Raw genomic sequence first — 27,799 nt, 5'->3', positions numbered from 1 at the left:
TATATATATATATATATATATATAGAGAGAGAGAGAGAGAGAGAGAGACAGAGAGAGAGAGAGAGAGAGAGAGAGAGGGGGGGGGGGGGTTAAGGACTACTTTGTAGCTACTTGTACTCGATTTATTTTTATTTTGGCTCCTATCCTTATGTATAAGGTTACAGCTTGGGACACTTTTGGTGTAGACAATATATCGGCATGAGCCGCAAGGACGATGACTCTACATTCTTTTAAGGACTCTATTGCTTTTAAAGGTTTGATGGCGCTTATAAAACAATGAGGTCATTTTAGGGCTAGTAGAAAGGGGAAAAAATGGGATACCAGTCAAAAAATTATAGTTTTACAAGACACGATAGACGATGAACAATAGGCCAGCCCTACAATTCAAAGGACAAGGAATGATTTTGAAAGAAAAGGATTTTGGAAGAAGACGAAGTCAAGGGGGAGGCCTCGAAGCACAGCCATACTCGAGGCCAGTGATCGATGTGAAAAGTGACCAAATAGAACCTTACTTGGGCAATCAATACTAAAACTCGAGTTCTTTGGAAGATTCATCGGTTTTGATAATCACATACATTCTAAAGGGCTAGGAAAAAAATAAAAAATAGATATAAGTGTTAATTTTAAATTATTTGTAGAAACATTATTCTCTGTGTGGCCAATTTTGGTCAAATTGGCCAGGTCAATAGCTATGGCCCCCGGTTTCGAACAACTCTCAATCAGGATTTTCCGAGAGTAAATAAAACGCTGTAAAAGAAATTATTAAGCCGTTGAATTGCCATAAATTTTATGCCTGTCCATTTCTGATGATGCCTATAATAGGCTCAGTATAATTGTCGTCAGTATCCATAAAGGTAAGTATAGACGACATTTAGTCCTTTTAAAATATTTTTATTTCCGGTGGATTGGATACACAGCTGTGTTTTCAGTCCACTTGTGGACTGAAAACACAGTTCCAAAAGTTTTTCTCGCCAACTACGATACTTCCGCCTGCCATCGCCATCCGGGGACTGTTGCTGTGACAACAGACAAAGCTTCCTTTCATTTCTCTAATAACAAACTCAACTTGAAACAGACAAAATGGTATGTTTTTATTTATTATTTTGTTGAAAAGGTGTTTTTGGGGGATTATGCACTCCAAATTTATTCTTCGACAACATTTATTTTGAGCAATTCCAATTATCGATAAAAAAGTTAATCGTTTTGTGAGAGTAGGTCCTTTGACTTTGGTCCAAAGTAAGTAGGCACTTTCACTTGTAATGGCAAAAAAAATTTTAAATAGAGATATGGATATTAATTTAGCATATAAAAATAAAGGGGAGTAAGACATTTTACTAGAGTGAAAAAAATATCGCTCTATCTCATTGGTTTAAAGTCATTACGGATTATGTAGCGAAAAATCGTTATAACAATAACAAATAGGGAATGAAATAACAAATGAAAAACTAAGGCTAAAACACTACATCCAACGGATAATAGAGCATAAATCAGAAACAGCTGCAGATACAACTGTATCATTTTACAAGTGGTAACTTAATGTAATACATTACGAACAGAAGAAGAATTATTTAGTGAGAGAGAAAAGGTATAGATCAGAGTCAGAGCTGAAACATCTGAAATCAAGGGAAAAGAGATTACGACATGCAAATCATAAAAACTATCTACAAATAACACATCTAAATTCTTATATGAGATAGTAGAGACATATAATTTCCAGGCTGTAATGGTCATTATCAATACTTCATGAGAAAAATATTGATTTTTGATGCATCGCTGAAGTGGCGTCATTCAGTTCTTCACTTTGAAACTTTCAAAATGAAAATAGATCTTACATAAGCGGAGATATGGACTGAATTTTTGTGCGAGGTGTTAAAAGTTATCGAAAATAGGTGATTTTAGTAACTTCTGTCACTCTAAAAGAAAGAAATCAAATTTATGGGAGACATATAATTTTCAGGCGGTAATGGCAATGGTCTTTATCAATTCAGAAAAGTGAGTGGAGCAGGCACTTATGTTGATAATAACAAGAAATGAAGTGAGTAGGAAAGTGTCAGAAAACAACGGGGAATAAAAACTTCGGGCTGGCCTACTAATTTCGTTGCGTTTGTTTGTGTTGAACCTGTGACCTCAAGAAGTCGGGGAGAAGTGGTTCTCTATAGACTAAAATTTGAAACAACCTTTTTTTGGGGTCGTGGATAGCTCATACTGTAGAGTCACGATCTCCCTGGCCAGGCGGAATTGTCGTACCAGTAAGGTCGCAGTTTGAGCCCCCAATGCCGCTGCGAAGTTTTTATTCTCTGTTGTCTTCTGGCACTTTACTACTCTCTTCATTTCTTGTCTTTCTCAATATTTTATGATTCAATGAGAAACTTTTGTGTGCATGCATATTTTGCTTCCGTGAATCTACTTTAATATGTATCTCAGAAGGACATTAAATAAAATTAATAGGAGCATTTCCGTTTTAAAGAAATATCAGCGTTAATAGTTAAAGGCATGCAATCTGTTTACACAAAGGTTTCTCAGTATCGTGATATTGGATGCATAATTTTATGCCCTTTCCAATGATATATAAAACTTGTCATTTACTCTCTTAGAAAATGAATAGAGAATATTTTAAATATGGCACTAAATTTTTATCCTGCCAAAATGGAAACAGAAATTTTGGCCACTCAATTTAGCAAGATCTTGCAAGTACCTATCCAAAGTATTGGTAGTAAGTAGAACGATACACGTCCATTTGGCACTCTGGTGAACTTATCAGGGAACTGATAAATGGCATAGTGGCTATGACTCGATTTTTAGGAGAATTTGGTCTCAGAAATGAATCCATAATTCTTTTGTGTCTAGGGAGATCAAAAATAGGCCATTTTGGTAAGGGAGACCAAGATGTTGGCTTCCTAGGGTAAAAGTGAAATCGTATTTTCGTATATGGAACTGTTTCTTTATGTTGAAGAGGGGATTTTTTCCCCTTCTATTTATTTATTGCTTGATTGTTTTTGTTTTTGTTTTTTTGTTTGTTTTGGTTTGTTTTCTTTTAAGCCTTGTAAAATATTATAATCATGCCCCCTCACCACTCCCACCCCCAAAATAAGTCAGAAGAGAGATTGTAAAGTATTGGCCACCCAACACAATAAATTAATTGAGTTTTCAATTTTTCTTTCATTTTCTCTTTTCAAGTTTTGCTAGGGAGACCATGATTTTGGTCTTCTGAAGTATAACCATATTTTCCTTTTTTTTTAATTTTTTTATATTGTGGAGTTTTGGTCCCCTTAACCAAAATGGCTCCTTTTGGCTAAGGAGACCAAGATTTTGGCTTCCTGGTGTACAACCGTATTTTTGTTTATGGAACTATTTCTTTATGTTTAAGGGGCGAATTATTTTTTCTCTTCTTTTTATTTATGACTTGCTTGTTTGTATTTGTTGCTGTTCCTATTTTTGTTTTTTGGTCTATTTTTTTAGGCCTGTCTGTACTTATTATATTATTATCATACCCCCCCCCCCCCCAAAGAAAAAAAGGTCAGAAGAGAGATTGTAAGTTGTTGACCGTACAATACAAATAAATTTATTTAATTTACATTTTCTGTTTTTCTTCTCTCTCTTTTGATAATTTTAAAATAATATGTGTGATGGATGGCTAATAACTTGCAATCTTTGTCTTCTCTCTCTCTCTCTCTCTCTCTCTCTCTCTCTCTCTCTCTCTCTCTCTCTCTCTCTCTCTCTCTCTCTCTCTCTCTTTCTCTCAATTTCCTACTTTTTTGGGGGGGGTAAGGGGTAGGGCATGATATTATTACCCGCTCTAAAATAAAAGCCCCAACAACTACAGAAACAAACAAACAAACAATGAAGAAATAATAAATAACTGGCCTCATCAATATAAAGAAACAGCTTCACAAATGAAAATACCGTTTTACGTCTGGAGGCCAAACTCTTGGTCTATTTAGCAGAACATTGAAAAGTTTTAAAAAAAGACAACTATAAAAAAAAAAAGAAAAGAAAGTAATTTTTGTCATGGACAGCCAACAAATTTTTCTGAGGGGTATGGCGACATTGATAAAATTTTATTATAAGGCCTAGAAAAAAAAAGACCCAAAAAAGAACAAAACAGCAATAAAAACAAACAAGTGTAAAGTATAAAGAAGAAAAAGACTTGCATCTTCAACATAAAGAAACAGTTCCATAAATGAAAATATGGTTTAACGGCGGGAAGCCAAAATCTTGGTCTAGCCAAAATGAGCTATAATAATATTAAATACAGGTCTAAAAAAACAACAAACAAAAGCAGCAAAAAAAAAAACACAACAAACAAGCAATGAATAAATAGAAGAAAAATATTTGCCTGTTCAAACAGTTCCATAACCGAAAATACAGTTTTACACCGGGAGCCAAAATCTTGGCTAGTATAAGACTGTAGAGTAGTATGCCTCTTAGTGATTGCCTGTGTAGTGTACGTTTATGCAATGATAGTAATTAAATTATGATTTACAAAGATCAAAGGAAAAAAAAACACATGGAAGTAAATGGTTTAATGGTACACAAATCCTGATCAAATGACCATATATATATAAACAAATAAATCATTTTAAATATTTAAGATCAAAGTTTTTTTAACCCCCCCCCCCCCGCCCCCCCAACCTAAAAAACCCATGAAAAACAAATACAAAACAACAAACAAACGTGGCAAACAAATACTGATGATAATGATAGTAGTAGTCGCGTATGGCTACACCTCCAAATTTATTTCGTCAACCCAGCTTCTAAAGTCTTCCTCCGCCCTAAGGACGGTTTCGTAGCCACCTTCAAGTTTCGTGACTGGACAGTGGAGGACGATGAGATTGCTGGTCTCTGAGGCTGCCTGACATTTCTGGCAGGTATCACTGTTTCCAAGTTTCCGTCTGCACATATTTGATGCAGTTCTGCTATGTCCAGTTAAGAGGTGATTTGAGGAAATCCAGTATTTCCTGGCGTTATTGAATGCAGGCACTCTTTTGGTTGGATCTTTAATGATGTTTCCTCCTCTTGGCGTTTCCCCGTTCCACATTTCTCTCCAGTTTTCCTCCACACTGAAGTCTGCCATTTTTGTTAGGTGGAAAGGTCTTCTCGATTTGAGTCTTGTTGTTGAAGGTTTATGATTGATTTTATGGGAATGTTGTCTGTGGCTTCATCAATTCTTGCATGCATCCTTTGATTAGCTTCTTGTCGTCTAAGACTTGGTGCTGCAATGCCGCTCAGTGTTGGGAGCCACTGAGTTGGAGTTGACTTGAGACATCCTGTTATAATTCTCATTGATTCTCTTAATCGGATATCAATACAGTTTACATGTGGGCTCCTCATCCAAATAGGGCACAGTATTCTCCCACACTATGGCACAGTGTCAAAGCAGACGTTCCCAGTACCTGTGGTGAGACTCCCCAGGTGGTACTTGCAAGTTTTCTCACCAGGCTGTTTCTTTTTGCAATTTTATTTGCGGTTCCCTCAATGTGTTTGCGATGGTTTAGTTGTCTGTCCAATGTAATGCCTAGGTATTTAGGATTGGGGTCTGGGGGTAGTATTGAGTTACCGGCTGTGATCTTCAGTTCTTTTGTTGCCTCTCGATTATTCAAGTGGAAGTTTGTGGATACTGATTTGGTGGTATTCATTTTTAGGTACCACCTATCAAAATATTGTTTCAGGCTGGTGGTGTCTTTGCTTAGAACCTCTTCAATCTCTTTCCTGTTTCTCGATTGATAGGCTAAGGCCCAGTCATCAGTGTATCCAAGTTTGAGTGCTTCGCAGTTTGGCATGTCAGAGATATAAACATTGAAGAAAGTTGGTGCTAAAACTGAACGTTGTGGTACCCCATTTTTGATTTTGCGTGTTTTGCTTTTGTTTTCTCCCAATATAACATGGAATTGTCTTGTGCCAGTCATGGTAGACAGCAGTTTGAGCGTCTTTCTACAAGGAATCATTTTTGAGAGCTTTAACATCAGTTCGCCTGTCCAAACATTGTCGTAAGCTGCAGATAAGTCTATTAGGACTGCACCAGTCTTTTTTTTGTTCTCAAAGCCTGCTTCAATGTATGAGGTCAGTGCAAGGACCTGTTCACTTGTGCTTCTTTGTGGTCTAAAGCCCGCTTGTTTTGGTGGTATGCAGGGATTTACATATGGGGTGATTCGCTCTAGTACGATTCTTTCCAGGAGCTTGTATAAGCAACAAAGTAGAGATATTGGTCTATAGCTGGATGGTTCAGTCATTGGTTTGCCTGGTTTTAATATGGCGATTACTTTGGCATGTTTCCAAATTTGTGGGTATGTGCCCTTTTCCATGATGTCTGTCATAGTATTTGCCAGCCAGTCTATTGTTTTTGTCCAAAGTTAGTAATATTGGGGTATATTCCATCAAGCCAGCAGCTTTGCCATTTTTTATTTTCTTTATAGCTCTTTCATTTCATTAATCGTTATTGGACGCTTAAAAACATGCTATGGTCAGGCAAAGTTTTCAGGGTCTTTTGATATTCTTTTCTTATTTCTTTTTCAAATTGATGGTTTGGGATGTGTTGTCTCCGTTGTTTAATTTCTTTGGCAATTTCGTCAGCTGCAATCTGGGGGGCTCATTTTGCTTGACGAGCTTCAGGGTTTAGCTTTTTGAGGGTTTGCCATGCATGGCAGCTGGAGTGACTGAAGTCAAAATTTTCAACAGTTTCTACCCATCTCTCTTTTCGGCTTTCAAGTAAGGTATTTAGTTTCTCTAACCTGTTCATCATGTGTCTCCTCATATTTTTTCAGCAATTCTTCGTTCATTCCAGCATGGGATGTATTGTTTTCTAAAACCCCTGGGTATGTTCTTCTTTGCGGAGGTTAGGACAAGTTTGTTAAATCTCCCCATATTCTCAGTTTTTGGGGGGATCCTTTTGCCGGTTTGTCAATTTCATCAGCGAGAGCTTTCCAGTTTGCTTTTCGGAAATTCCACCTTGGTTTAAGCAGGGTGTTCATCATTGGGATTTGGATTCCAGTTCTAACAAGGACTGGACGATGTTGGCTGTGAGGAATATCTGACGGGCTGATCTTAGAGTTCCTTTGTCTTTGGGGTTGTAAATGTGTGTTATGTCATTGTGAGATCTCATTCCCTGGAGTGTCATTTTTGTTGTAACCCCATTTGGAATGGTGGCTGTTGAAGTTTCCCATGGATGGGTGATTTACTTTGTCTTTAGGATAATAGGCCCAGTTAAGATTTGGTGGTTTGTATACTTTAGTAATTTCAGTGTCACCAAATTTAATAGTGATTATTTGTGTGCCGTTGATTTCTGTGCTGCCTCCCAGGTCAGTGACTTGGGCTGCTGATCTGGCATAAGTGATGATGCCATATTGCCTGTGGTGCAGTTTGTTTATTACGTGATATCCCTGAATGTTGTATCTTGAGGGAGGGGCAGTGTCATCGAGATGAGTTTCCTGGAGGAGGACCATGTCAACATCATATTTTTTGAGTACATGTGATAGGTACTCACACTTAACCATTGATATTCCTTCTATATTCAGGGAACGTATTTTAATGCTAGTGCTTATAGTGAGACTGTTTTCAACGTTGATAATGATAAAGTATTAAAAAGCATGATAACAATAATAACATTACCAATGTTGTTTTGGTTTTTTTTTTTTTTTAACAAAATAAATAATTTAAAACAAATTAATTCAAATTATCAAAAATAATAACTATAACAATAAGTAATTTTTTTTTTAATTGAAGAAAATAAATATTTTAATGAAAAATCGTCCTCAATGAGAGTACATTCAAAGCTCGAGTCAGACAGCTACGCTATAGAGACACCAAGCTAATCAAGATATTTAATCATGTCTTTCTAGAAGAAGATTATTTGTGAACCCCCGTCTCGAAACGGTATTAAGTCAGGATTTTCAATTTTGGGTTTTTTGTACCCAATCAAAGCTTTTTCTATGCCTAAAAATTTGATTCCAAATTTATAAAATTCTGATTATTCATTGTCGAGATCTGGCTGATTGAAGTAATGAAAGAGGAAAAAAAAACAGTTTTTGAGGAAATTTGAAGTTGAGGAACCTGTAGAAAAATGATTGTAGTTTCTGAAACTACCAAAAACTGAAATTTGATCATTTTGACCATTTTCACTTTAAAACCGATTTTCTTTATTTTCCAAATCCCAACTTAATACTGCTTCGAGGAATGGGGTCACATTTTATCTTTAATGCCCTCTCTATTTAGTGGTTTAAAATTTTGGTCACATGTCATCAGCATCTGTTTTATATATTTTTTTTTTATAATCAAAGTATAAAGATATCATAATATAACTTATGTTACCCTATTTTTGTGATATGAATAATGTGGATTGCGCTTGCGCAACGGAAGTGCATAAAAATGACCTGTTAAAAAACACCATCAACCGAGGTGCAGAAAGACATAGGTTCATATAATGATTTATGTCTTATTTTATTCAGGAGGAATTACCCAATTATTTGGTATTGTTATGTTTAAATTAATGCCAATTCATTATCTCTTTTGATTGTGGATAAAATAGGATATAATTTAGCTTTAGAGGATAAAAAATCAGAAATTGGCAAATCAAACTTGTTATAGCTCGTAATTCAACATCTTAACTTTTTAATAAAATTAAATTCAGGGCAAAGTTTTATTCTGCATTCCTGAATTCATCCCAAAAAAATCATTACACAAATGTCAGTTGCCATTTTAGGCAAGTTTTGAAATCCAAATGGTGGTCAATACCAGAAATGTACCAGTTTCAGGTCAAAAACAAAGTCTGTCAGTAAATAACAAAGGCAAGTACTTTAAACCAATATAACTTTTCTTTTTCTTATTTGATTGTCAAAATTGTGATATCATTAGAAGCGTGTTCAATAGCGCTTTATAATTTTTCCGTTTGAAATTTTTACCAAGTTCCTAGTGAGAGAACTTTTTTTTTGCCTTAAATTTGCTGTAGTTTACTCTGGTGAACACTTAACACTACATCTCCATCATGTCAGCTAGTTTGTTTTCTCAGCTCGCATATGGAAATATATTATATATATATATATTATATATATATATATATATATATATATATATATATATATATATATATATATATATATATATATATATATGTATATATATATATATATATATATATATTATGTATATATATATATATATATATATATATTATATATATATATATATATATATATATATATATATATATATATAATATACTTCAAATCTTTTTTTCGCTCTGACATTTGTGACATTGTAATTATAGAACTAATTTGTTTCACAATCACAATTTTACAATTTGACAGATAGGGCTGAATAATAGCCTGTGATTACACACACTGTCGATTCCCATGGCCACCATTTTTTTCTTCCCTACTTTGTAGACTGTTGCAAATTTTAAATGTCCCACCCCCTTATTTCTTTTAATCTTTTTTTTCTTTTAGTTGCTTTCTATAAAATGTTGTAAATGATAATATTTACCCCCCCCCCCCCAACATTCCGTTAATTTATTGTTAAATCATTTTTATAAAGACATTTTTTTTATGTCTCAGAAACAAAACAAATATATAATTAATGCATAAAGCAACTCTCATTCAGAAGCAAAATAAAGGGAAATATATAATTTAAAAAAGGGGATTGGATTGGAAAGGTGGACCAATCCACTCGACTCTCTATCCAGAGAGACCTCTGCGTATCTTAAAGTTCATTCTGGTGAAGCCGGTATTTAGAACACTGCTTTATCAGAACAGCCACTTTATTGGAAAGATTATTAATGACAGAATTGTTGCTATATAATTTCTACTGCATGCTTAATTGGAATGATTTCAGATCTTCAGAACGCTGTAAAAATATTTTTTCCTTTCCAAGAAATAAAGATAAAAGATATAAATATCCACGGAGACATCCCGTTTCTTCAAATAAATAAATAGGTCCATTTAAATAAAATGGCATCAAGCTTATCACCTGCAATTCCTTTTTGCATCTTGAGGAACAACAAATAATTAATGAGAGCCGGATCATGATGCAAACATTTATTTCCTTTTAATGTGTTGTTGATTAACATTGTGCTAATGTGTTGCAGTTTATGGTGAAACATGATTCATGTGTCTGTGATTCATTTGACCTGTTTTGAGGAAAGGGATGTTGACAGTTCATTATTCTATTATATGTGGCCATTAGATATGATCACTGGTTCTCTTCGTATCATCTGCCCTACATATGGGTGGTAGGTAGTTCCGATTATGAAAGGCACTCATGTTATCGGTTAATTGGAAAGCCGCAATTAGATAGATTTCTGTGTTACACTGCTGTTCAAATTAAGTGGCTTGCACTGTAAATGTGCAGCTATGTGGTCTTGTGGTATGACACTTGCTTTCGGATTGGAAGGTCCTGGGTTCAAGCCTCGCTTGGCGCATTGTTGAGTCCTTGGAAATGCTCTTTACTCACATTCTGTCACAGTACTCTGGTGTAAAATGAGTACCAGGTCATTAAGAGCGTTGTTTTGTCCAAAAAAAATGTAATATCGCCAAATAGGTGTTACTTTTCGTCCTACATGTTAAGTGTTGCTGTTGGCCTGTGACCCCTTGTAAAGTGCTTTGAGAATTCGAGTGGATATTGCGCTATATAAAAACTCTCATTTTAAATGTGCTGGATAATTTTCCACTAATTTGATGAAGAAATTTTCCATTTTGTGGACAATAAAGATTTATTATTATTATTATTATTATTATTATTATTATTATTATTATTATTATTATTATTATTATTATTATTATTTATTATTATTATTATTATACATTATATCATTATCACATCATCATCATCATCATCATCATCATCATCATCATCATCATCATCATCAATCATCCTCATCATCATCATCATCATCATCATCATCATCATCATCATTTCTATTATTATTATTATTATTGTTATTATTATTACACACAGTTTTGTGTGTAATGGTATGTGCTATCGGCTGTTGGATGTTGTGAGTATTTTACCTAAACGCACATCATCAATAGTCATGCCCATCATCACGAGTCAGGGCTATGGCATCTGTCAGTCACATGTGCAAGTTGATGTATATATATGTCGACGATGAAATCACTCCCTGACTCAAAATTTAAAAGAATACATTAATAAAATTTCATTTCTAATTTCAACAATTTTTGGAGTAGAGATATAGTTCTTGCTATCAAAGTTATTAGAAACTTTCCGTTGAAGAAGAAACTGAAGTCAAAACAGCAAAAATCCTAGAGAAAAAAAATTGTCCACTTTTTTATATTGCCATGCCCCTGATTGCTCAGGAAAATATTGGACCAGCTGGATTTTCAAGTCCGTCACCATGCTTGTTACCCAGTTGTTTAACTATGCACGTTGGGATTTTTGCTAGGATTCACTGTACCCATGCCTGTAGGTGTATAGAAAATGTTGCCAAAACTCCAATTAATTTTTCTCTCTTTTAAATAAAAAAAAGACAAATATGCTGTTAAGAATGTGGAAGGCAAAATTATGCAGCTGCATATATCATATATATGCAGATGCGGTGACATTTTCCTGGAGGGACCGATTATTGCAGCATTTTTATCAAGAAAGCAATGAGCTTTTACTATTATATACAGTTGTAACCAGATGGGTTTTGATTGAATTCAGCTCCATTGTTCAAAATTTAACTTTGTTTTTTGTTTTTCTATTTGCTTAAATGCGCAGCCTCCAAAAAAGAAGAAGAGTGGAAAGAAAGGCAAGAAGGGCAAGAAGTCTGGAAAGACTCAAACTGTCCTTGATGGAATCCCAACAGAAGAAATGTCCAAGGAGCAGGTAAATGATTTACCTTTTCAAAGAGGAAACCTTTCTGTTCTTACACCAGTCTTCATTTATAAATTGCTTGTTGATTTATCATAATCATATATAGGGAATGAGATTAGCGGAAGAGTAGCATCCCTTTATTGGAAGTCACGAGCGGAAAAGTTATTAGAGAGAGAACGTCATGTTGGTTGTGCGGCATGAGACACTTCACTGAAAGCAAGGACGAGAGAGACGCATGCGCAAAACCATTTTGACGTTCTCTCTGTAAGGTGACGTCCACTCAAGGGACGCTACTCTTCCGCTAATCTCATTCCCTATTGTTTTTATGTTTATTTCTATTTCACAACACCATCATCATATGCATTAATTTTAAAATCTATTATCAAATTCTTTTGTTTGCAAAATTTGAAATTGCAGTATGATCTCAGTAAGTAATATTTTCTTTTTTCTTGTTTACTAATATGGAGATTAGTTTTGTCCTATTTTCTTCATACTTTCTTTTTTTTTTTAATTGTTGCTAATTCTCTACCAAATTAATTTTAAGTAATATATTTGTAAGTTATTGCTAATTGTGTATAAGTCACAAATTGAATATGTCTACTTTCTACTCATATTGATAAAACAAAGCAGTGTGAGTACATGTTCTCATCATCTTTTCATGAATAGTTGGAGGAACATATTCAGAGATTGCGGGAAGAGTTGGAACGTGAGAGAGAGGAGAGAAACTATTTCCAGTTGGAGCGAGACAAGGTTAACACTTTCTGGGAGATCACCAAACGTCAGCTGGAGGAAAAGAAAGCAGAGCTTAGGAACAAAGATAGAGAGATGGAAGATGCTGAAGAAAGGCATCAAATAGAGATCAAGGTTGTATCCCTTGTTTGATTCTATTATTTTGTATATGATTTTTTTTCATTGATTTTACCTCATCATTCTTTTTGGTATGAAAGTCATTTAAACCATATTATTTTTATGCATAGAGCATTGGTTTGTTTAGGTTCTTTTTTTCAAAATTTCTAAAAGAGTTATATTTTTTTACCCTGTGTTTTAAAAACAGATCTATTTTTAGAATTTTAATCATAATAGATGTCATGGTTACTTGAATCTTCTCGCAAAATCAAGCAGTAATATCAATTTTTTTAAAAATTATCTGATTTAGTTTGTTCAACGTGGAAAGTGACATCTTGAAGATTTACACACTGTTTTTTTTTTTTTAAAGAAGTAATAACCCAGGAAAAAAAGGCTTGAGGTTTGGGAAGAGGGAAATGATAATTGCAAGATAACGTAACATTTTAATTAAAGATTTATACAAAATTTTTCTCTCATTTTGTCCAGTGATCAAATATATGATTTGGTAAGATGTTATTTATCCCAGTTTCAGTAGCATTAAATGAACAGTAACAAAAATTTTTCCCACAATTTGGATAGAACGCAGATTTATCACAAAATATTTTCTGCTAGACTTATTGACTATTTTACCCGATCATTGCAGACTATATAGAAGGAACAAACCTAGGTTTGAAACCTAGCCCTTTGCTTGTGGGGTCCATACTCTATACAGTTAGTTCTTAGGAACCTTGAAGTCAGCAGTGACAGAATTAAAATCTTTTATCAATCCATCTGAAGAACATTTTAATAATTTTTTTTTTTTGGGGGGGGGGGGGGGGATTAAATAATGTTTTCAACCCTTTTTCGGAAGCTATATACATTAGATAAGAAAATAAACGACCTGCTTTCATCTATCTTATAGGTTTATAAACAGAAAGTCAAACACTTGTTGTATGAACATCAAAATAATATATCCGAGCTCAAGGCTGAAGGGTCAGTAGCCCTCAAGACAGCACAGGATAGTCACAATGCCTCAGAGATGGATCTGCGTAAAGACAAACGTTCTCTGAAAGTGGAACTTAAAGAGCAAGAATTAGCCCATGAGGATGTAATAAAGAATCTCAAGAAGGTGAGCTTCTTACTTTTGTATTTTCTACTTAATGGCATGTTTCTGCTCACTTCATATCAAATGTTTCCTGTACAACTATCATATATATATATATATAATATATATATATATATATATATATATATATATAATATATATATATATATATATATATATATATTAAGGACACCAATACTAAAGCCCTCTTGATATATGTATATATATATGTAATTTATGCGTACCCACACATACATGCACATACACACTTTGCAATAATTACCTGCAGTATGGGCAATTAGCCAACAGAATTAGATTTATGTGCCTCATATACTTTAATCACATTCAATTTCACCACTAATGGCTAATTGGTGTATGTATGTGCATGTGTGTGTGTGTGTGTGTGTGAGTATGTGTGTGTGTGTGTGTATGTGTGTGTGTGTGTGTCTGCTGGTTTGTTACCATGAGATTAGAGAGTGTGATTAGGACCCAAAATATAATTATGTATGTATCATTTATGTATGTAACTGTTGCAAATAGTTATTTCTTACATGCAGAGAGGAAAGAACGGAGGAAGAGAGAGAGAGAGAGAGAGAGAGAGAGAGAGAGAGAGAGAGAGAGAGAGAGAGAGAGAGAGAGAGAGAGAGAGAGAGAGAGAGAGGGAGAGAGTCCATCAAATTCCGGTGAGGTCACATCATCATCACTACCGCTACATCTACAACCACCAACACCACATCATCACTACCACTACTACTACAACCACCACCCCCACCACCACACCGTCATCATTATCACTACTACTACTACTACTACTGCAACCTCCACCACCCATCATCGTCACTACAATAACTACTACTACAACCACCAACACCACATCATCATTACCACTACTACTACTACAACAACCACCACCACATCATCATTGCCACTGCTACTACAACTACCACCACCACATCACACGACCGTTACTACTACAACCACCACCACCACATCATCAACACTACCACTACTCCTACTTCCATCACCACCACCACCACATCATCACTACCACTACTACTACAACCACCACCACCACATTATCATCGCTATCGCTACTACTACCACCACCACCACCACCACCACATCATCATCACTACCACTATTACTACTACAACCACCACGACATCATCATCACCACCACTACTACTACTAAATTAACCACCTCCACCACATCATCATCATCATCACTACTACTTCAACCACCACATCATCATCATTACCACTACTACTACTACAACCACCACTACCACATCATCATTACTGCCATTACTAATACTACAACCATCACCACATCATCATCACTACCACTACTTCTAAATAAATAAAATTCCCTTTATTCATCCCAAGGGGAAAAATATCTTTTAGGGTCTATTCCAAGGGAAGACTGGAATAACCCAGGCATCAGCCGCAGAGCAGCGCCACAAAGTGAGCTAGGGCGAGGTGACTTGCTCAAGGCCACACAGTGCAGCTGGTGGGTGATTGAACTCTGTACCTTTCGGGTACGAAGCAAAGACTGTACCAATGAGCCACGTTGCCCCTTCTATTACCAAAACTACCACCTCATCATCATCATTATCACTACTTCTACAATAACCACTATCACATCATCATCATCACTACCACTATTACTACAATCACCAACACCACATCATCCTCACTGCCACCAGTACTACAATCAGTACCATTAGGTTTTGGAGCTTTACTTCATTTGAAATAAGGAAACTTTGGGATTGTATTTGGCATCATGTTTGTAATATATCATAATAAAGTTTTATTCAGTTATCTATTTAGAACAATACAATATGTAAACCCAATGCCAAACACCATCGTAATTCCCTTTTCTTGTGTGCAGAAATTCCTCTTTCGGCACTGAAATTCCTGTGAACCAAATATAAAGTGGGTGTCTCTGGTATGCAGCAAACTTTTTTTTTTCTTTTTCTTTTTTTTTTTTTTGCTGTTTTAAATAATGGAGATACATCAGATAAGAAATGCATATTTGAATACAGAATTTGTTCTAACCCCCCCCCCCCCCCCCCAAAAAAAAAAAACAAAAAAAAAAAAAAAAAAAAAACAAACAAAAAAAAAACAATAACAACAACAAACAAAAAAAACCCCACAAAAACAAATAAGAAATGATCCAAGAGTTACCTGTAACTTTATGGTTAAAGGTGCTGAATACTTAAAAAAGAACATTTCTCGTGGAATACAATCAAAATATTTTTTTTTCTTTTTTTTTTTTTCTATTTAAAAAAAAAATAATCAGAAACACGATGAAAACATGACCTCCCTCAGACAATCCTTTGAGAGACAGGCCAAAGAGATTGAAACAAAGTATGAAAAGAAGATGCGGGCACTGAGAGATGAGCTAGATTTGAGAAGAAAGACAGAGATTCATGAAATTGAGGAAAGAAAGAATGGTCAAATTAACACACTCATGAAGAATCATGAAAAGGCTTTCAGCGACATTAAGAACTACTATAATGATATCACTTTGAATAATCTTGCACTCATCAACACACTGAAGGTAAGTTGATATGACATTGGAAAAGTGATACTATGGGAAAGTTAAATTCAAAGTCGTTTGCATTGAGAGTACCCATGGGAGAGATGATTTTTTGTCATTGTCATAAACTCTATAGAAGTGTAATACAAGTAAGTTTGATAGAATGAGAAATATAAAAAAGCAAAGTTATTTTATATCATGATTTCATTGAAGATTAAAGGGAAAATGATAAACAGGCGATTTCATTTGAGTGATAATATGTTTTATTGATTATTCAAAATGCTAAATTTACAATTTGCCATTTTTAGCTGTTATTGAAATAAGTATGTTAAAGTAATATGGTGTTACTTAGGCCACCCGGGGTTACTTGGACCACTTTTCTTTTAAAAGATAAGTGTACTCAAATACTTTTATTTTTCAAAATCTAACAATATTTATTAATGTTTTCACTCATTATAAGATTTTGAAAGAAAAAAGTTTTTGGGTGCACTAATCTTTTTAAATAATCCCCTGGTGGCCTTAGTAACCCATTTTAGGGTAATATTGGTATCATATGGGGATCAATGAAAATTCCGGTTTATAAAGAAAGTACCTATTGAATGCATTATTTTATTTCCACATCACAGTCTATCCCTTATTCAGTATTCAATAATTAGCTATGCGGGTGGTTGGATGGGAGCATCACCCTTGAATCATATACCTATGATGTTCGCATGGGTGTACGATCCGATAGTGATGTCGTTTCTTCTTCTCTTTACTAGCCTATCCTGCTTCTTTGGTTTGTGATTGTATTTTTGACAGGGGATATTTTTTTTTCTGTAAATCTTCTGCCTGTTTGTTCTTGGTTATTTATAATTTAGCTTATGATATCTTTAGGTTATGATTTTGATTTACATTTGTACTATTTTTGTTAGATTGCTTGTTTTTTTGTTTCAGCGGTCTCTCATATAACCTCAATTGTGTTGGAAGAGACCTAAAGCAACAAACAAACAAAAAAAAAAAAAAAATTATTCCATGAAATCTGATTTCCAATCCTTCCTACATTTACGCTTTCTATTTTGAAGTTTGTTTTTCCTTATTACTCAATAGGATCAAGTAGAGGAAATGAAGAAGAAGGAGGAGAGGAATGAGAAACAGATGGCAGAGGTCATAGCTGAGAATAAGCGTCTGACAGAGCCCCTACAGAAAGCCAGAGATGAAGTAGAGGACTTGCGTAGACAACTTGCCAATTATGAAAAGGATAAGGAGATGTTGAGGGTAGGCTGTCAAATTTCCTCTTTTCAATACTTATCTATTGATGTTTTTAAAATGATAATTCTCATAATTTTTATTTCCTTAAATGATCAATCATATTTCATTTGATATGCATGCATTAAGGAAGCTTTTTATTTTGTTCTTGTTTATTTTGTGGTGTTCATTAGCTTTCAATAGCCCCACGTTGGGCGCCACTGTGACGATTCGGGCTGCTCCCGGAGGATTGGTAGAGCCAGGCAGCCCGAAACGTCAACAAAAGAAAAGAAAAGAAAAGACTAGGAAGATAGAAAGAGGGAACTCATTCATAAGTTCCCTCGGAGTGGAAGATCAGGCCACTGCCCTGGGCCTAGCCTGATCAGAGGCAAGAGAAAGAAGAAGGCCTGTGTTTCACGGCCAGAAAATGGTAACAATAAAATGAAAGAAATCAAGATTTACAAACACGATACATTTATTACAGAAACTAAATTATATGTATAACACAAATAGGAACGACACAACTCTACATATCATTCATCCTTCTTGTCTCCTCTCCTGACATCCATGAATAAGAACCACCACTAAATGATCATAGTATAAAACAGGACTGCTTGAAAGACGGTATTCTGTTCAGCTGGATGAAACTTACAAGAACTGCCTCTGGTTTCCGCGCTTTGCTTATATATCGCCAGGTTCAAACCCTGATTGGCTAAAAGAGGTGTTAAAAATGCCTAGCAACCCGAGGGAGATACAGTCACCTTCGAACTTGTTCAGGTTATGCCTTAGCAACCATTGCCAGGGCATAACAATACTCAATTTAAGTAATAAGTTAGACAGATTATATCAGGGAGAGAGCATTTTGAAGAAATGAATAACTGAAAGTAAAAGTAAAATTGAGATAGATATTATTAATATTGTTGTTGTTGTTCTTTTTCTTCTTCTTCTTCTTCTTCTTCTTCTTCTTCTTCTTCTTCTTTTTCTTCTTTTTCTTCTTCTTCTTCTTCTTCTTCTTCTTCTTCTTCTTCTTCTTCTTCTTCTTCTTCATTCTATATATTCTTTTCGGAACTTCTTGTGTCTGGTTATTGTATATTATTATTTTTTTTTTCTTTTTGTTTTTTCTTCTTTTCTTCTTCTTCTTCTTCTTCTTCTTCTTCTTCTTCTTCTTCTTCTTTTTCTTCTTCTTTCTTCTTCTTCTTCTTCTTCTTCTTCTTCTTCTTCTTCTTCTTCTTCTTTCTTCTTCTTCTTCTTCTTCTTCTTCTTCTTCTTCTTCTTCTTCTTCTTCTTCTTCTTAATATTATTATCATCAACATCATCATCATCGTCGTCGTCGTCATCATTGTCGTCGTCATCATCATCATCATCATCATCATTATTATTATTATTATTGTTGTTATTATTATCATCATCATTATTATTTTTATTTATTATTATTATTATTATATATTATTATTATTATTATTATTATTATTTTATTATTATTATTATTATTATTATTATTATTATTATTAGTATTATTATTATCATCTGGAGTGAGGCTGAAAGGCTAAAGCTACATGTCAAATCATGCATAAAGATCGAAGTTTTAAAATATTAAATGAAAATTTAAAAAATAAAAAATACACACTTTTCTTGACCAAGCCAATAAATGTTATTATTCGCCAGAGATTTAACCAAAATTATTATTAATTGTAGGCTACTGGAATGTTACCTGAAGTCATGTCAGTCGCTTCTCACTATCTCCACTGTGGGTGTAGGCTGAGACAAATCAGAGACTTAACATAATGGTATTGTTTCATCGCAATCTTGCCAGCGATGAATAGCGTGATAGGGTAATTTTTGGACTTACGGCAACATGTTTATTTCTCCTACCCATCACTGACAATAACTCCCATTGGTCTCTGGTATCTTTAGGCTGTAGCCTAGTAGGTCATGGGACCAGTATTGAAATGGGCAGCGTATTGAGTGGCCGTGGGTGTTTTGAATGCATATGTGTGTTTGTGTGTTTGTGTTGGGGGGGGGGCATGTGTGCGTATATATGTACATGTGTGTGTATGTGTGTGTGTTTGTGTGTGTGAAAGAGAGACAGAAAGAAATTGGTGAAGACGGGGAGAGAGGTCTGTTAAGGAAGTCATCAATGGGAATGTCATTTTTATTTCTTATTAATTATTTTTATATATATCAATGCTTTGGCCTTCCCAATATTAAATATTAAATATATAATTTTATTATTATTCTCTTTAAGAATATAGTAAAATATTTTGTAGAAATGACATTCACAAAAGGTTTTCTGTTATGTAGTTGAATTAATGTGTATTTCACTGTGTAAGAATTGAAGACACTTTATGCTTATTTATTATGAATTCTCCCCCTCCCTGCAGATGAACAAAGCCCGCCTCAGGCTTTTAACAGAAGATTTCAAATCTCTCAAATGGGAGCATGAAGTTTTGGAACAAAGATTCCAGAAGGTGAGTTCAGTGTTGTAACTGATTATTATTGCATAGAAATCTTGCTTGTTGTTTTAGGACGTTCTTGTAAGTGACTTCATGTAATATGTTACCCAGTGTACTCAAACTATCACCCGCTGTTTGGATGATTCCCAACTAAATTTTTAATGTCCATTAAGTGGTTTTGCTCGACTTGCACAAATCGATCTTGCCCCATACTAACGGTATAAAATTCCATTGATCAAGACCTACAACATGTAACCATCATTATTATTATTATTATTATTATTATTATTATTATTATTATTATTATTATTATTATTATTATTATTATTATTATTATTATTATTTATTATTTTTATTATTATTTATATTATTATTATTATTATTATTATTATTTTTATTATTATTATTATTTATTATTATTATTATTATTATTATTATTTATTATTATTATTATTATTTATTATATTATTATTATGTGATATAGCACCAGTATCCACATATATTTCTTGAATAGATAACAAATTTTGAAAGAAATAAGAACATCAAATGAAAAGTTTTATAATGATTTATATGTAAGTTAATTATCTATTTATAAAAGAGCTTAACTAACATCACATATGAATAAATCATTGCTACGTTTCTTTCAATAACTTTGATAGTGTTTTATTAAGATTTTGCAGCAAAATTGATTCATATTCTAGATACGTTTGTTTACAGTTGGTTTTAAACCAATAAACATTGTTTTGACGCTTTAATTTCTTTTTCTCTTTAAGTTCTCCATAATTGTTTACAACTTCACATAAATGGTATAAATCAATTAAAATTTTTAATTATCAAATGCAAAAACGTGGTTTATTTGATGGTGCTTGTATATCGGACATAAGCCATTGAAAAAACATATGCTATATTAAATTTAGATTTGAGTTAAAACTGGATGAGTAATTTCAACCGCTACTTGTATGATTTTAGTCTAATGTTGACAATACTAGATATTGTACATCTAGTGACATTGTAGGGTTGACTTTCTTCTTGATTATTAATCATTCACTATATCTGTAGACCCAAGACGAGAGGGATGAGCTGTATCGAAAATTCATCAAAGCAATCCATGAAGTCCAACAGAAATCCAACTTTAAGAATTTGTTGTTGGAGAAGAAGCTGTCGGCACTGGCTGATACTTTGGAGAAGAAGGAGGCACAGCTCAACGAAGTTTTGTCTGCCTCCAACCTTGACCCAACAGCTCTTACAGTCGTTACTAGGAAGTTAGAGGTATGCTATTGCAGTTAATATATAATAGGCTTTAAAGGTATCTCAACTCTTTTCTTCTTCTTCTTCTTCTTCTTCTTCTTCTTCTTCTTCTTCTTCTTCTTCTTCTTCTTCTTCTTCTTCTTCTTCTTCTTCTTCTTCTTCTTCTTCTCTTCTTCTTCTTTCTTCCTTCTTCTTCTTCTTCTTCTCTCTTCTTCTTCTCTCTTTTTTTCTCTCTTCTTCTTCTTCTTCCTCTCCTTCTTCATCTCTCTCCTCTCTCTCCTCCCCCTTCACTTTCTTATTCGATAAATTAAATGCTGCTCATTAGATGGACGGACAAGGTGTTTTTGAAGGCTTCCATGTTGGGCGTGTAGACAGTTTCTTCTGGGAGACTGTTTCATTCCTTTGCTGTTTTGGGGAAGAAACTCGATTGTCTGTGAGATGTTTATGAGGTGGACTATTGTATGTCAGTGGATGTGTTGTACGAGTGCTATGTCGTTGGGTCAAAAGTTTTGGCTGAAATTTGGATGTAATGTTAATTTGACTCTGCATGATATTTGTAAATGTTCCTGAGTTGTGACTGTTGTCCACTGGTAATGAGTGGCAGTAATCCAAGGTGTCTGTTATTTCTTCTATGTTTCCTTTGTTTTTGATCCATCTTATAGCTCTTTGTTGTACTTTTTTGAGGGTGTCATTACCACCCATTGTGTGTGGATTTCATACAGAACATGCATACTCCAGTGATGGTCTGACCATGGCTTGTAAGTGGCCAATTTTACGGATTGGTTGCTTGTTTTAAGATTTATTTGTAAAAATCCAAGGGTCTTATTTGCTCTGTTTGCAATGTTTTGAATTTGGTTGTTTCATTTCATGTCTTTTGTTATTGTTACACTGAGATATTTAGTTTGGTTTACTTTTTCCAGCTTCCGTCCATGTAAGTGGTAATTATGTTGGTAAGTCATGTGACAGTGAGATATTCGAATTATTGAGCACTTGTTGGGGTTGAAAGACATTTTCCACTGCTCATCACATGGCGCCAACTTGTCGAGGTCTTGTTGTAATTGAATTTGGTTTGGAGGCTCCTTTTATATTTTTGTGACAAGCTGAATCATCTGTAAGGAGTCTCGTTACAGAATTTAGGCTAATGGCTAGGTCATTTATAAATATCAGAAACAACAGCAGGCTAGGAGCCTTGTGGTACTCCGGACTCAACTGGGATATAAGGGGATTTTTCTCCATTTACTAAGACAGCTTGTTTACGAACTGGTAAAAAGTTGTTGATCCAGGCATTTTATTTTCTTCTTATTCCATTATGATGGAGGTTATGTACGAGGAGAATGTGATTGACTTTGTCGGATGCTTTACTGAAATCAAGGACAAGCAGATCTTCTTGTCCACCTGCATCCATAGTCTGTGTTTTTTCATCTGTCAGGCTATTGAGCTGCATCTCACATGAATGATATTTGTGGAACCTGTGCTTTTGTGGACACATGATTTTGGTTTGTTCATTGAGTTTGAAATGTTACTGGCGATAATGTGCTCCACCAAGATCTTACAAGGAATGTAGGTTAATGCTATTGGTCAATAATTTTTAGGTTTGCTTCTGTCACCCCTCTTCAAATTGGAGTTACTGTGGTGAATTTCTGGTCAGATGGTACAATGCTGGTGTTAAGAGACGGTTGATAAATTTTTGTAAGCACTGGAGCCAGTTTGGATGCGAGTTCTTTCAATACACGTGGGGATATATTATCTGGGCCAGTTGCTTTTGAGGGGCTCTAGGTTTGGTAACAAGCTTTTGACACCGCTTGTTGTGATTATGATATCCTCGCATTGTGATGTGGCGTCAGGTTGTTTTTTGGTACTCCTCACATTGAATTATTCAACAGTAAAATTCTCATATATGGACTGAATCTGGACTGGAATTGTTTGTTCAGAATCACTGCCTTTTTATTATTGTCAGTTACTAGTATTCCTCTTTCTCCTAGTGGGGTGACCCCGACGTTTACACTTTGTTCAGATGTCATGAATGCCCAGAATCTTTTTGTTGGGTGTGGTTTGTCTGCAGACTCCCCCGTGATTAACCCTCGATGAAGCTCCAATAATCTCTGCATATTTGCTGTCGTGTTTGCTTTTTTGAGTTTTGTCATTTCATTTTGGAGTGAATTTGGTGTCTCCTTTTGATCATCTTTAAAGTTTTATATTTCAGTCACACAACATTCCTTTATGGTATCCAATAAAGTGGAGATAGAGTATCGTAGGCCGTCCTAATCGTCGTTTTTATAACATGCCACAATTCTAGGTTTTTAAAAACTTTGTCTTGCTTCTGTTTTTATCTTGCAATAAACACTGCAATGGTCTGATATACCAGTCATTACTTCTACAGTTGAGAAAAGCTCCAGCTGATCCAGTACACTTTTTTTCTTGGTTGCCACTTCTATTTTCTGTACAAGTCCTAGATGTCTAGAGTATCATTTAACTTGTGAAGACCAGCATATTGAGTAGCTTTATTCAATGTTTTGTCTTTCCAATTCCAGCCAAGAAAGTTGTTATCTCCAGCAATAATGATTGCAGAGTTTTCATGGCTACATGCTAATCTCAGGGATGATTCAAATTTTATAAGGCTTGATTCGTTGCCTTTGTCAGGTCGATAGTATGAACCAACTAGCAGATGTTTTTTGTTTTGTAATTTGATTTTTGCCCTAATTATTTTGAAGTCCTTGATTGCAAGATCTAGTTCTTCATTTGCAACCAGACTATCGGAAATTGCAACAAGGTTTCTATCTTTTTTGAAAACATTAAAGTCTGGGGGGGGGGGGAAGATGTCAGAGTTAAGCATTGTTTTGGTCACATCCAGTAATAGTTGATGCAGTACGTCAACTTTTGTTACATATTGATTGGAATTTATATTTAGAATTTACTAAAGATGCTGACATGTTGAAGTTGTAATGAAATTTCAAGAAATACAACCTGAGAAAGGTAGTGATTATTTTTGGTGAGCAATTGAGGCAAGTGATAGTGATAAGGTGAGAAAAGTAGGATCGTCAAACGGTGGCGAGATCAAGTGCCCATCACAGACTTATCTTTTATGTTAATTTAATACAGTAGCCTTTGTATGTCCAGTGACGTCATTATCAAGAAGAAGGAGGCTGGGCTTGTTTCCATTGCATTGTGTAAACTGATCAGTCTCATGTGATTGACACCTGTTGATTGTTGCACACACTCTGTATCGTCACGTTGATTTGGGAAGTGGGAAATATCTGCCAATCACAAATTACCTACCTGACCTTTATTGAATGTGACAAAGCGGTTTAATTTAGATTATACTTCAATTGTTTGTCACTTGCATTGAACTAGAGTAAGCAGACAGAGGGTGTCGGTCAGTGAGATGTTCAGGTTATAAAGTCTCAAATCTTCTACATTGTAATGGCTTGTTCTCAAAATAAGTGTTGGACCAGGGAAACAAGAATTTCTGGATTATTGGGTTTAAATATAGGAGATAAAATCCGTTCACATGCGACAGGTCTGGATAATGGAGACATCCAGGTTTTGGAGTTCTGGATTAGAGAAGCCAGACCTTATGTGCTTATTATTATAATTAACAATATTATTCCAAATATTGCTATACAAGACAAATTTGTCATTTCATTCCTTTACCATCAATCTCAATTCATTACAAAAAGAAAAAAAAAAAAAATAAACAAACAAAATTTTACACAAAACAAGAAAAAACAACAAAATAAAAAAGAACAAAACCAAGACACAAACAAAAAAAAACATTATAAAAATATGTAAATTAATTGTGACAGCTCAATTATGAGTCTTATTATTCATTTATTATTTTCTTATTTCTTTCCAAACTCAGGATGTGCTTGATTCTAAAAACAGCGCCATCAAGGACTTGCAATACGAGCTAGCCAGAGTATGCAAAGTAAGTATTTGTATTCAGTAAAAGCATTTTTTACACAACAGGTTGCTTAGATGTAATTTGTCCCAGCAGGGGCAGTTAGTGACAGTTTATTTAAGGCGACATGAATCGAAAACACAAAGCGATGAATTTCAGGAGGTCTAGTTTTCCTGAATGTTTTAAAGACCTTTATCCGATGTCATTGTTATTCATTTATTTACACTAAACAACAGCTTCAACGCCCACTTTTCAAAATGAAATAATGGAAAACAATCAATTTTAAAATGCAAGAATAAACGGGAGACATAAAGTAATGTAATTTGATTTAAAATATCCTTGTATTTAGTATTTAATAACTTATTAATGATGGGCTTTTTTTCATCACCTTTAGGCACACAATGACCTCCTCCGTACTTACGAGTCCAAACTTCACCAGTTCGGCATCCCAACAGAAGAACTTGGATTCAAACCTCTGGAAAGTACTGTGGGGGGTCAGACCCTTGGCCAGGGCCCTGCTGGTTTGGTCTCAGCCCCAACGTAATAAATATAACTTGTTGTTATGTAGAATAATTCCTGTCATATGAAAACATACAGTGACTAATTCCTTTCTTAACAACTTAAAGGTCGCAGAAAAATTATGGTCTTTGTACATGTTTATGATGAATTGTTGTAAGCGCAGGAGTTATACACAAGAGAAGAGCACTTTTGGACCCACACCGTTTTGATTTTGTAGAAATCGTGTGTATTAGAATTAAATGAGAGCAGTAGCACATTTCTGAAAGAATACAATCTGCTCAATATTATCATTTTTGTACTTTTTTGAGCCATCTTACAATCAAATTATTTTGAATCATCCAACAATTAAAAACATGTATTTCAATCCTGTTAAATTTTATATTGATATGTATTATGGTGATAAAAGAACATGAAATTTGCTTGTATATAATATTTATGGGCTCACAGTTCATGAAACAATGATGATATCATTAAGGGCAGGGCATTTTCATGCAGTTGTATCACTGAATTATTTATTTTGATTTCTCCAAAGTTATTTTAGATAGAAGATATGATTTACATTTACTCCAGGTTTTAACAGTTTTTGATGGTCCTATTAGTCATTTATTTATAGAAGTAAATTTTAAAAATCAAGTATGTTTAGATATTGATCGTTACGAGCTCTACAAAATAGATGGGTATTATATATTCCAATTTTAGGCAATCGCTGTGATATTTTGCATATGAAAATTAGAGTTTTGTTTTTGTATGCATCTCTGTTGAATATTACTGTGTATGGGTAAGGGGAAATAATATAATGGAGTGATAAAGAGATATAAACTATATTCTTATATTGACTATTAACTATTTATTAGTTACATTCTGTGACGAAGACCTAATGTGTCATTTCAGAAAAAGGTCTCATCATGGCTTATTTTGCCATTCTGTTTTGTTTTGTTTTTGTTACTGGAGAGTAAAAGATTAAGAGAGTTTTTTAATTTTTATTTTAAGACTCAAATGAATTATTAATGCTTGGTATTTTTTTTTCAAATTAAGCTTTACGCCATGATCCATGAAAAAAATTTATGTTCCATAATCAGAGGTCAACCATTAAATTGTAGTTTACAGTCCAAATAGAATTTTATTCAGAGTTTACAATCTTTTGGGTATATTTTAACTCTGATTTGTAAAGTTATCTTCAAAAGATATCATGTATGCAGTATTTCCTATTGATTCTGAATTCCGAGAATAAAACTTCTATGAGAAAAGATATCTTAGTGCATTTACACTGCAGTTTTTTATCTATTGTTGAAGGTGGGATTATTGTTTACTTTATTTTTTTTTCAATTTTGTTTGTTTTTTTAAATTAGGTACCCAAGTCAACCTGTTTAATTTATAAAAGAACGATGTTGAAGTTTTTCAGATCCATTATGGGTCCAATGCCATTAGTAAGACAGCTGACAACTGAATTAGAGCAGAGGTATAAATAAAAAAATAAAAAAATTGAATTTGATATCCTAGAGCTGATAAAACAGCTGGGTTTACTTCCATTAAAAAAAAAAAATCTAAGCCCAACTTATATATCATAACAAAGTTTACAAAGTCCTTTAATTTAACAAACATCACAATTTCAATATTTCAATTACTCTATTTTATTAATGAAATTGGCAGACTTTTTTTTTTCTTACTTGTAAATTTATCATCATCATCATTGCCTTTTTCACCCTGGGTCAGGGTATAGGCCACAGACAAACAGTTTCCATCCTTCTCTATCCTGAGCTATCTTTTTAATCTCATTCCAGGTCTTAACACTTCTCTGTATATCAGCTTCTTTAATTCTTCTTCATGTTCCTCGTGGCCTTCCCCTTGATCTTCTGCCCTGAGGGTTCCAGTCCAATACTTTCTTTGTTATAGTGGAGTCGTTCTTTCTAAGCGTGTGTCCAATCCACCTCCATCGTCTTCTTCCTATTTCCTCTCCCACTGGTTTCTGCTGTGTTCTTTTCCATACTTCTTCATTTTTTATTCTATCCATCCATTTTATTCTGAGTAGCTTACGCATGCACCTGTTTACGAAAATCTGTACCCTCCTTATACATGCCTGTGATGCGTTCCAAGTTTCACATCCATACAGTAGGACAGACTTCACATTTGAGTTGAAAAGTCTAAGCTTTAGTCGAAGGGAGATATCTTTAGTTCTCCAA

At 34.3% G+C, this 27,799-nt stretch overlaps 1 protein-coding gene across 1 annotated transcript; it reads left to right on the top strand.

Annotated features, from left to right (window-relative positions):
- Window positions 1–951: 951 nt before the first annotated feature.
- On the top strand, window positions 952–26,870 carry LOC144977193 (dynein regulatory complex subunit 4-like). Its single transcript, XM_078922132.1, has 10 exons — window positions 952–1,083; window positions 11,707–11,814; window positions 12,469–12,666; window positions 13,550–13,756; window positions 16,035–16,295; window positions 17,364–17,531; window positions 19,883–19,969; window positions 21,014–21,223; window positions 25,062–25,127; window positions 25,495–26,870. The coding sequence occupies exons 1-10, from the start codon at window positions 1,081–1,083 to the stop codon at window positions 25,642–25,644; spliced, it is 1,458 nt and encodes a 485-aa protein (XP_078778258.1). The 5' UTR covers window positions 952–1,080; the 3' UTR covers window positions 25,645–26,870.
- Window positions 26,871–27,799: the final 929 nt, after the last annotated feature.

Source organism: Berghia stephanieae, chromosome 7 (genome assembly GCF_034508935.2).
Source record: "Berghia stephanieae isolate SIO BIC M18660-M18661 chromosome 7, UCSD_Bste_1.3, whole genome shotgun sequence".
Lineage (NCBI taxonomy): Eukaryota > Metazoa > Mollusca > Gastropoda > Nudibranchia > Aeolidiidae > Berghia > Berghia stephanieae.
Note: the sequence above shows the minus strand (reverse complement) of the source record. Positions and strands in the feature narration are given on the sequence as shown.

Coding starts and splice junctions, on each gene's coding strand:
- LOC144977193 (XM_078922132.1), top strand. Junction 13,757..16,034: donor TAATAAAGAATCTCAAGAAG/GTGAGCTTCTTA, acceptor AAAAATAATCAG/AAACACGATGAAAACATGAC. Junction 16,296..17,363: donor CACTCATCAACACACTGAAG/GTAAGTTGATAT, acceptor ATTACTCAATAG/GATCAAGTAGAGGAAATGAA.